The sequence below is a fragment of the Haliotis asinina genome, chromosome 5 (assembly GCF_037392515.1).
Source record: "Haliotis asinina isolate JCU_RB_2024 chromosome 5, JCU_Hal_asi_v2, whole genome shotgun sequence".
Taxonomy (NCBI): domain Eukaryota; kingdom Metazoa; phylum Mollusca; class Gastropoda; order Lepetellida; family Haliotidae; genus Haliotis; species Haliotis asinina.
Genome location: NC_090284.1, coordinates 43579945 through 43592509, shown reverse-complemented (window position 1 = coordinate 43592509; position 12565 = coordinate 43579945). Strand labels below are relative to the sequence as shown.

Below are 12565 nucleotides of genomic sequence, written 5' to 3'. Positions count from 1 at the left end.
ATACAACAACATTACAACATTTTCAATCTACTTAAGGAACAGAATGTACTTAGAGAATGTATCTACTGACTCTATGGAGAGATAGCTGTTTTTGCTAAGATACATAACTTATGAAATGAAAAACATCAGTCGCTTACAGTGAATAAACATGAACAATTATGTTTTAAAAAAAATGGAACCCTATCATAACAAGCAGAATATGTAAAACAACAAACAGTTAATGAGCAATTAATAAAAGCCATTATCATAAGCTTGCCACAGGGCAGTACAGCTAGTGCTAAGTGGGCTCTGGTCAGGCTTAACCTTATTCCACAACATGCAGGGGATAATTCCTTCTTGTCAGGCAAGTAATAATTGTGAGTAAATTCCTCTGATATCAAGACCATTCATCAGCTGACACATGGTCTGAAAGATATTCAATGCCAACCATATCATTCATTTTCATAATGAGCAGATGCTCGCAGAAAACCCATAACATTTTGAAACACAATATTCCCATTACTGACCGATATTTGACATTTATAGGTGAATTAGCATCAGCAAGGGGTACACACCATTAAGTTAATCCAACAAGCTCAATACTCATTTTGGACTAGAGTATTCTTTCTATGACATAAAGTTCAATATATTGGAGAGAAATACAAGCACCTAAATCTTCCAACCAGCCATGTGGAACCATCTTCCTCTGTTCAGAATTAGTCTGTCACAAAAAAATTAGAGTCTGCCAGCCTGAATTCATCTGCTGGGAACATCTCTCTAGGGAGTAATTCTTTTAGCATGATAAAATAAATATTGAGTGACTGTGCTTGAGACAAATGGCATTACGATGGTTTCCTAATTTGATAAACTTTTGATAAGACCATATTTCATACTATTACCATTTCTGGAAGAACTGTTTGGGATATCGGGCAAGACAATTGGTCCATGTCACTGAAAATGAACCAATCTGAATCCCTGACACACAGGCCACTATTGGTTCAGCTACTGAGGAGAAAGCATTTTTACAAGAGGCAGGCTTCAGACAAGTGGCTTAGGACACGAATGAGATGAGAACTTTTTGTAGTCTGTAATACAAGCTTAGATTGTACCAGCCTCAAAGTTTTTCGATACTAATTTCAGTTGATATTCATCTTAGGAGATCGACTACCAGAAGTTCAAGTTGTCTTACTGAACCAAGAAGAAGTTAACTTGACTGATGGCTTCAGGTCTGTAGACAAAGGTGCAATTATGCACATAGCCATTCTCGACTGGAATAACAGCCTATATTATGAAACAAGCAAATGCAGTCTCACAAACAACATTATACATATATTCATTTATATATCATCACCTAAAACAATATATGCTGATTGGGAATGTGTAAAACAACATATTTCACCAGCATCATCTTGACTGCAGGTAGATGCAGTATTTATAAACCATTTTCTATTCTTGTATTTGAAATCAATCCTTTCCACCCAAAACAGGGGCCTTTCAGAGAGTGATCTTCCTATTTCATTGATCTTATCAATGATTATTTGTTCACTGTTTCGGATCAATCCTTAAATGTTTTTTAACAACGTCAATTTATGCCAGTGTATTTAAGGAGTCCCAGGGCTTTGGTAGAAAAACAAACAAACAAAAAAAAACAAAAAAAACCCAAACAAACAAAAGAATCGTAAGTCAGAAAGCGAACAGATTTCTGGACAGGTGTAATTTGTAAACATTCCTGAAAGAAGCCAAGCTCTGTAAACTATTAACTTAAATCAAAATATTTTATAACTATATACATGAATATTGACCAAATTCCTTAACCTTTCAACTGTCATCTATTCATCAATGCTTAATGCTTCTTTTCAGTATATGACTGATTGATATATGAGTCAATCCAAACAGAACCAAGAGCTGAAACAAACTCTATGACCTGGCTGTATGAGTGGTGCTCATGCTTCCAATCACTGGGTCACTAGTTCCAGATTCATATTTTAACAGGTCATGAAATAACAAGAACAGTGACTGTTATATCAAAACATATCTCATTCATGTTTTCAAAGCAAAGACCAATATCTGAAATCCAACACCATTGCTTATCAAGCAGGTAGGAATGATCCACACATTCAGCTTTCTTGCAAAGCCTGATATTATCTGCATTAAGAATATTTATGCCACTGGGACTACAGCTAGTGTCCTGCTCTCAGGAAGATAGGCAGAGTGAGTAGAAGCAGGTGGAGATGCTAATATACAACAGCCAGAGGTTAGACAGCATGCACAAACCTGTTTCTAAAAAACAGTGTGGTACAAGGATGTTGACGGCATGTCTGGGGAGCATCTGCTTTCACACATGATAACCCAGGGCACAACACATATTCAGTCTGTGGCTATATATTTAGACTTAGCTTCCTTCTAAGCCAGGGTACCAGGGGACCCCTTTTACTGATGTAAATTTGAGGGCTTGAGGGTCTTGTACAAAACTGAAAGAGTGTAATGTACTATTATCTAAGATGTAATATACAAAGTAATAATGACACTGGAAATGAAGAGCCTTGGCCTACATTTTTTAAACTCCCTTAGCGCTAAGATAGCTGTAAGTTAATGTATGGCACTTAGGACTATCTTAGTGCTAAGAGATCTCCGTAAAACAAGCCTCAGACACTGAGAGTAGGTTTGAAACCTGTATGAAACTCAACCCAAAGAAGTACTGTACATTAATGGGAAAGTCGAAACTTAAAAGTAACGTAATTATGTATCTCTTATCTTGTTGAGAATATGAGCAAAGATTACTAAGTTGTGACACAATTCTGCATACATTTTACAAAATTGTACAAAACAGACCCACATTTCAAGGCTGTGTTAACCCTGTTGAGATTTGGTTTCAAGCTGTAGTTGCACAAAATCTCTTGGTGTCAAAGAAGGTAAACTCATAATAGACTGTAAATTAACAACCAAACCTGTTCAAAATGTGAAATAGATGTGGACAATCTGTACTGTTGGCTCAGTTCAGAAGTGTCCACAAATTAACAAGAAAACTACTACTAGTATGAGAATTTTGCATCAGATGTTACATTTACAAGCATGTGAAATAGATCCTATGTTCTATTTACATGGAGAGCTCCTTTGAAGGAAGTGGTTCAGCTGCCAAATTGTCTGTCTGAGGACAGGCATGTTTACTTAGTGTGTGACTGCCACGATTAACTCCAAATAAACAAATTAACATTCTGGATACTGTCCTACCTTTGCCTGTTGATATCCCTGGCCTGACATTTCAAGTCCTGGGTCAGAGGACCAACTGCTTGATTATGACATGGATAAGGCATTAGCTGAGATGCAATAGGCCACCGATTATAATTAAGGTTAATACATAGCAGAAAGAATATTAAATAGAATCATACAGAAACATACAAAGGTTTTCACAGCACATTGAACTGAAGAAAAACTTTGAAACACTTGGGGAAAATTTACAACTTAAAAGGAACAATTTCAAAACCACTAAATTCACCACCAAACACTTGAAGCAAATTAAACATGTTAAAGATGAAAGTGACTCATCATCACTGCAATAAATGCATGTTTTATCTGTTCACACCAGGCTAAAAAAATTGGCACACTTGCCCAACCAGTTTTGATGTTAAAATACCAGCTTTGTGAATGTTGAAATTATCCAAAGAGCAAGTACAATTTCAAACACTTGATGGGTATGTCAGTATGTTAAACCTATTCCACTGGTAGACTTTCTCAGTTCTTTTTATCAGTTGCTTCTATCTACTTCAAAATCCCACTTCAAATGAACCCTTTAATCATTTTCCCCAAAAATATACAGAAAATATCAAATCCATCATTTGCCTTCCATGCATTTCAAGTTTTTAAGAAATGGTTTTACGTAAAAACAACTGAGGGACACTGGTATAATCTCTATCTTCTCTTCTGAAAAGTCATCAATAATGTATTCCCTCTATCTGCAATGTAACCTTTTCCTTATAAAATGTAACTCTGCTGAAGAGAGACTCAAGTCAGATGATAAACTCCTCTGGCACTGTTTGCCTTACAACAAATTATGACTGAGAGACTCAACAGTCCCGAAAATGTTTTCCTTGCAACAAATTATGATGGAATTGTAACATATGGTCATCTACCTGCCAATAGTAATTGGCCACAAATCCGTTAATAACTTACAAGAGATCCTTCAACGACTTTTCTGATAACTGGCAAGCTGAGTTGAAGAAACATTTGCTTTCATCAATGGTTATAGCATGTATGGTATGTACCGCATGCACTGTGCAACATTACTGCTCAATAAAAGATGTCAGACATGCAGTGCAGTGGATGTACAGACATCTAATTCACACATTTTTTGTACTTGTGACTTCAAAAAAACCTGTTGAGACAGAAACCAGATATGCACATTTTCTGTAATACTGGCAATAAAATAAACATCTATTTTGTCAAAATACACCTGTAACACCACACAGATAAATTTCACATTTTAATTCAAGATAATCAAAACATTTCACCACACATTTCTTTCAATAAAATAAACAGACAATATATAAATTGGGGCAAAAAAAAATCAAAATTAACAGATTATGTCTACAAATTAGAAAGGTATTGGAATTGGAATCTTCCCACAACTGTCTATTTCCCCCTGCAACAAATTAGCTGGTATCAAAGCCAGGCTATCAAAGAAGCGTATCACCTCCTCCTTAGCACCTGAAATATTCCAGCTGCTAGAATCTCATCATTTCCCTGTGAAAAAATCATCCCCACTCCCTGGGTCAGGCAGTTAGCATTACCAACACTTTCATGACAGACATAATGTAGGGTGTCATGAAACAGTTAGTTGTCTTAACAACTGTGATGGAAAAAATTCTTTTGTGAAAGAAATTTGAATGGAGACCTCATTTGATGGTGTATCTGGGTCAAAACACCAAAAATATACTGAGTGCACATTCTCAAGTTGTAAATTTTTTTATGATCAACAAATATTAACTAAATGAAAATGTACAAGTCCAATAATATTTACTGGTTTGATGCACTTGCAAAACATTTATGTAGATCCTCATGCCTTTCTCTGAGTTGGGTGGATTGCAACAAAGTGATGACAGGTATACATTCAACATGAAGAAACTACTTAACTTAAGAAACAGGAGCACATTTCAAATTGCATTAATGACAACTGGGAGCCATCTCTTGCAGCTTGGATGAAGGATCACCAAAAACGAAACTTATCAAAAATACATGACACCATTATCCAGAAGTCCACCACTGGAATCCGATCCAGGGATACCTAATGCTACGATTGTGAATGCAAATCTGATTACTGCACAACACGTTTGTTAAACTCAGTTCATATCATCACAAATTCTCTTTGATGCCGATTTCTTCAACACTGCCTCCCTACACACATAATTACAGCATCCCTCTCTTTACTAGCCTTACACAGCATTGTCAATACCCTGATCTCTGATGACCATTGCATGTACATTACACCTACATTACACTATCAGATCCAATAGGCTACATGATCAATCACCAGACAGATGTAACTGTCAGGTGATAAACACCACAAAGGGGGAATGTTACTCACAAATGATTACAAAATGCCAGAGGGTATTCCCCTGCCTAAAACATCAAACAGCCACGCAGTATGTATTACAGGCTTAAAACTACAGTACATGTAAAGCAGCTGTAAAACAGTCCCTTTGTATGCAGAACATGCACACATATATGTAATGTATTCAATTCTCATGTCTATTGTGCTCCTAACCATCTTCGTCAAGACTCCAGCCACCTCCATCATCCTTCTTTGTCTTCAGTCTGATCCATATTTCAACTATCTTCAAAAATCATTTATCGTGATTTGTTTCATAGTTAACCCCCAGGTTTGAATGAAGACTATAAATTTTTAAATATGTCCTGGGGGGGCTTTATCTTTTTTAAATGTTATCTTTATTCCATGTAATCTTCCTGAAAGGCATGACAGATGATTAGATTGATATGTGATAACTGAATCCAAGCATAAATTAACCATTTTACTAGTTCCCAGTTGTCAATGCAGAAAATCTGAAAGTGTTGGTGATGCTCAAAATCCCCAACTGATGGTTTAGTCTAAAAATGTATGGTAGATTTAATTTCATGTATTTATACAAATATTGGATGAAGAATAAACAAGAAAAAATAAATGCTGAATGCCCAAAACAGACCCTTGACCAATCAACCATTAGTTAACTGACAATAAGTGAGTAAGGAGGTTTTTATGCTGTTTAAGCATTTAGTATTCCATTAATATCATGGAAAAGAGACAGCCCATATGGGCTTCCTAAATTGTATCATGCGTGGAATTGAACTTAAGTGCACCAAGCAAATGCTTTAACCACTAGATTACCCAGTTGGCCTTCAGCAGGTTGTTACCCCAGCTATTGACTTACTGACACTTGCCAGTTAAAAGCTGGCATCATGATATCTATATTTAATTCTGGGACAAACACCATCAGTAAATGTAACATATGTTACATTTTGGATTACACTTATTTTTAGAAAAGTACACATTCTACTTCTAGTAATTTTGTTGGGTTGAGTCACATCCACGATTGGAACCCACACCCGACTCAGGCACCTAATGATAAATAGCCTGCACATCTCTACTTCACTTAGAAAATGTACTCCCACATATAAGATATGTTACTTGAAAACATTCTGAATGTGTCATCATACCATCAGTAAAATCCAACCAATCCACTTCTCAACTTGGATTACTACCAAATAAATCATTTCAAGAGAATTCAACTTATTCCTGTGTATTTTCACTACATCTAGGACTTTCTCTGAATTTGTATGCAGACAAGGCTTTAAGATTTTGTGCATTGACAGGTAGGGATGCTACAATAATTATCTAGTTTAAGCCAGAATTCAGTCATCATACATGTCAAATCTTGTCAGCTGTCTTGTACATATCATTTATTGAACGAGAAAAGCCTCCAAGGACTTACTGAAGTATTTAAAAATTAACAGATGTATCATTACTGATTAGTCTTTTGAATGAGTTCAAGAACATGCATATTTAATACCATGCTTTTTCTATCAATTAATTTATACTCCAGTTCCTACTATTTATCTACAAAGAAATAATTTGTGAAGGAGTCTGTTTCGTTGAATGTTTATGCCACACTGGACACGACTTGAACATAAAATGGGTCACAGGGCTCAGGTCACATGAAACTAATAATTCTATTAACACTATCAACCAAAGCAAACACATGATAAATCTATTTGATTAAAGAAGCCTTCCTGACAAATTTCAACAGAGTCAAGGTTTCATGCCTGGCTTCCACCTGACAGCTGATGAGAGTATCTAAGGAATACAGGAATCAAAGATGGAGCTCGGACCTGTTCTGTTTATTTTGCACTTAAATATTTGTTTATCATAGCAATAATGTGCAAAGTAAAGTGGTTATATTGGGAAAGATCTTTGGGTTAATATCAGGATAAATACATACAGGTTTCCTTATAAAACCCTCTTGATATGCACTAATAAATTTCAAAACATGAAAACGACATGTTTTGAAACTCTCAAAAGGATTAGAGCAATGTCGCACTACTCCGAACTATTTATCTCGACGGTTATGTGAATCACTGAACTGATTAAACAAACAGCCTAATCAATATGCGACGTGTAAAAACACTCGTCTGCGATGATTAATAGTGCAAAGGTGTTGCTATCAATATCAAGTTGCATCACTGCTAGAAAACTTCACTGGGTTTGACAGTAGATCATACTAGATGCGAACAAAGTTCACACAGAGTGTACAAGTTCGACAGGGTGGTTATAGAGTTTATATCAAATATATGCAAGTTGTGACGACCCTAGCGATGACAACTGCCCAGCTTTGACAAGCTGGTAGCCAAAGCCTTGAACAGCAAAATAGTGTAGACGAGCGCTATAAATAGATCAACACATGTTGCGCTATTAGTAAAGTGACTTACTGTTTTTATTAGCGAGTTTCCCGGCCTTCTGAAGCAGCTTCTGTAGAGAACTTATATCCTGCTCTTTAACAGCTTGTATAATATCTAGGTCCTTCCCCATTTCCAGCTTCTTGACTCTATGTTTTCATTCAGATTATCGGAGGGAGTCTCGTCGCCTCAACAGTGATCATGCATGACATGTCGGTCGTCGGACAACCGCCAACTCGGGTAAAAACCTCCAGAAATATCACAATCACTTGTAAAACAAAATCCACAGATCAGCTTCACATAATCCAATCAGAACCACAGTAAAAAGTTTTCATTTTCACTCATTTGTGAAAAGAAATTAAGTTTACCTATTTCACACTTCGCACCTGTACGAATGTGTCCCTTGTATATTCCCAAGGGTACTTGTGCGCAAGCGTGGCAAGGGGACCAATCAACGTTTCCGTTACATTCAGTTACCTGGAGCACGCGCCCGCCTTACCATCACGTGTTCGTAAGAAAACACAGACGAGATCAGTCAACTGACTCTATTTAGCCCGAACACGACCCTCCCGCTGCGCTTAGTTAATTGACTGATTCCATTTCATAACTCACAGTAACTTTATCGCACTTCGTCTACATGGTCAGAGGTCACACACTGTGGCATCGCTCATTTGATAACAGATGACGGCCCGAGCGGTACTAGCGTTTACATGGTGCCACGCCCACTTTTATGTACACTGCGATTCGCTTTCTGCTGACAATGGTTTTGAGTTAGAGCATCGCCATAAGGAAAACGCCCACCGATAATGAAATGGGACGATTTTTAGATCATGTCACGTTTGTTTATGCTCTGAAATAGTATATGAAATATGTAATCCCCAAGCGCGACGGACACTGGTTTCTGTCTAATATAAATCAAAACGTGCGTTTTTCTGAAAGCCACGCGATACATTTCAAGTGCACTGTGCATTAGAAAGACACTCAAGCCGGATGGTAAGATCGACTTGATAACATTTCAAGTGACACATAAGATGCGATTTACATTTCCCTCAAACGCGCACGATGAAAACAATTTCCAGAGTCAGATAGTCGATAAAGCGAAAAGAGTCTATTAATAGAGAGTTAGATCTATTTATGGATAAAAGTATGCTTGTAGTATTTTGTCCACTCAGTATTATCGTAGAAATGAGGATGAAAACTTAGTATATTCTAATTTTTAGGATTAGACATCTGTTATATACTATTTCCCAAATGACTTAATAGATACTACAGTGTTAAGTAACATGTCTGAAAGGTTATGATCTTTAAAAAAAATGCACTCTGGAAACGACGGTGTGATCCCAATAAACATACAATATGACAACGACAGTGTGTTCTCAGTATAAATACACCATGACAACGGCATTGTTATCTCAATAAACATACACTTCCATAACAACGGTATGCTCTCAATAAACATACAACATGAGAACGAAGGGTGATTTCAATAAACATACCGTATAACAACAACGATGTAATCTTAATAGACACATAATATAACAATTACAGTGTGATCTAAAAAAATATGCAATATGAGAAGGAAGGATGATCTCAGTAAACATAAAACATGACACGACTTTTAATGAAATTTATGATATGAAAGGACGGGTGAATGGCAATAGAATTTAAAATGCATCTATGGTTTGGAAACCAGGGCTGTAGGGTAGTCTCTCTCTCTCTCTCAACAATCTTGCCATAAGAGGCGACCCGTCTAACGGGATCGGGTGGTCCGGCTCGCTGGACTTGGTTGACTCATGTCATCGGTTCCTAATTGCACAGATCGAACCAGTCATTTATAAAGTGTAACTTCACCCCCAAACCCGGACTATGAACTCAAGACGTTTCCCGGGATTCAGTGATAAAGTTATCTTCTTTTCAGACAAATCCATTCATCGTGTAGGTCGGGACAAATTGTCGTCTGCTCTCACGTGCAGACACTATCAACTAGGTGAAACCTAGTCCTTGACACGATAGTAATGTGTTTTGGAACACAAGAGGAAACAAAAACGTGAAGATAAAATCGAAATACGGTTATCAAAAATAGGAAAGAAACTGAGAGTCCAATTTCCTCGTATCTTGCAGGTGAGAGTGAAAGGGAAATCCCGTGCAGTGATGATGTAGTGTTTCTGATGTGGCATGATTGATGTGGGAGCTGTATCGGTGACGCAGATAAGTTGGGGAGTCCTATATCTATTGTTCTTGGCAGTTCGTCCGGAGCCTGACTGAAGTTGGATACTGGAGGTAGATAAATCCGTAAACATTCGGGTCGCTCGACTTTCCTGCATCAAAGAAAGGATGTTTATAGTCACAGAATAGATGAAATGACTATCTGCTAGGGGTGAGTCATTGGAAGCGCCACCAACGCAGGAGAGATGTCGAGGAGAAGGATAAAAGGAGTTGGAGAAAATAAGGGGGAACAAGAAACAACAGAAAAACAAACGAGAGCCAATGGAATGAATAATCGAAAGATGTTTTTCACCATGTTTTTGTAATGTCACATCGGCGGGAACTGGACTTTGACTGATGTTGTATGCGACGGCTATACAGAAGAAGAAAAAGGGTAAAAATAATGAATAGAACGGTAATGAAGGAACGCCATATCAAGGAAGGCAGGAGGAACATAAGAATCAGAGGGAGAAGGAAGGTGTCTGTCAGCAAGAGGAACAGACAGAGAGAGGAACACAAGACGATAACACATGAACGCCATATCCAGGAAGGCAGGTGGAACATAGGAATCAGAGAAAGAATAAATGTGCCAGTCAGCCAGAGGAACAAACAGGAATAGGAACATTGTAAAGAGGACGGTAATAGAGGAACGACATATCCAGGCTACCAGGAGTAACATAACATTCAGAAGAAGAAAGAAGACACCAGCCAGAGGGAGAGGAACACATCCATGTAGAGGAAGGGGCTTGAGGAACACGCCACCTAGTGGTTGAGGCAGAAGTGAGACGCCTGTCAGAACTTTGAGGTGTAGGAGTGACAGGATAAGAAAATGAAATGAAAAATCTATCACAGAAAGATGAAACAACCTGAAGAACAATAAGAGTGGGACACTGTTAAGACAGCAAGAGCAGGAACGCGAAAGATGGAGAAAATAAACTGAACCGAAACGGGAACAAAGAATAAGAGATTGAACGCGATAGCTACATTTCAACACATGTTATACATAAACAGCAAGAGAATAGAGCCAAGACGAACAAAACCACCATGTTCGCATGGTGTGATTGCGGTACTCCTTGGACCCACTTCAAGTAAGAATGAATTATGAGAGGGATGTACTAATCAACGGAGACCGACGGGAAGTAAATATAATCAAGGTCATGCATTTAGAGAGCGATGAAGAGAAGATATCAGATAAATACATGTAATTGAAAAGATGTTCTAGATGAAGATGTATGCCAAAAAGTGCATTAACAATGACTTTATGACGAAAACCCGAGCAGACGATGTGCTTAGAGTAAGGATGGTACACACAGAAATCGGGGGACGAGGTAGCCTTGTGCTTAAAGTTGTCCCTCGTACCGAATTCCCGTGTTCGATTCTCCATGTGTGTACAGTGTGTTATATGTGGTGTCACATGCCGTAATGTTGAAGTACATCAGAAAGGTGAGTGAGTGAGTGAGTTTAGTTTTACGCCGCACTCAGCAATATTACAGCTATATGGCGGCGGTCTGTAAATAATCGAGTCTGGACCAGACAATCCAGTGATCAACAACATGAGCATCGATCTGCGCAATTGGGAACCGATGACATGTGTCAACCAAGTCAGCGAGTCTGACCACCCGATCCCGTTAGTCGCCTCTTACGACAAGCATAGTCGCCTTTTATGGCAAGCATGGGTTGCTGAAGGCCTATTCTACCCCGGGACCTTCACGGGTCTACATCAGAAAGTGTGGCTTTATACAAAGATAATCCACTTTGAAAACGGACCTTCCCATTATACATCAGCACCCTTGTATGTTTAAATCTGGGGTAAATCTCATGTAGATAATCCCGGATAATATTCTTTAGTATGATTGGATCAAGTGGTATGTGTGCACTTGTTACATATGTGCACAGATTTCGTGGCTCGGCAGAATTCACCCATTACGAATGGCCGGTCAACAGGGAGTTCGGGTGAGAAGAGACCCTGGTCAGCTTATGCTAGACAGAAGAGCGGGCTTAAGAGATGGAGTGGTCAAGCTCGGACAGTGCCTATAAGTGAGTGACTAAGTTGGATTTTACGACGCCTCTTGCATTAGTCCAGTAATATCACGACAGGGGACACCACAAAAGGGCTTCATATATGGTAAACACGTCGGGAATTGAACCTGGGCCTTCGAGCGAACGCTTTATCACAATGCTACCCTGAAGCCCAGCGTATCAACAGCGTCTCTGTACAACTGTACTTACACAGTATAGTACGTATTCCCAGCGACACTTACAAAGATGGGGCGGTGGGGCAGCCAAATGGATAAGGCGTTCGCTCGTCTAAGGTTCGATTCCCCACATGGGTACAATATGAGAAGCTTATTTCTGGCACCACCCGTCGTGGTATTGCTGTAATATTGCTATAGGGGCATCAAACTAAACTCACTCACTCGATTATCAGCCCACCTAA

At 38.4% G+C, this 12565-nt stretch overlaps 1 protein-coding gene across 1 annotated transcript in view; it reads right to left on the bottom strand.

Moving 5' to 3' along the window:
• LOC137284553 (caskin-2-like) overlaps positions 1-8141 on the bottom strand; it is a 220385-nt gene extending 212244 nt beyond the window's left edge. The window contains exon 1 of the mRNA XM_067816399.1: positions 7957-8141. Within this exon, the coding sequence (XP_067672500.1) occupies positions 7957-8056 (100 nt within the window). The 5' untranslated portion in view covers positions 8057-8141. The remainder of the gene's footprint in view (positions 1-7956) is intronic.
• Between the last annotated feature and the right edge of the window lie 4424 nt (positions 8142-12565).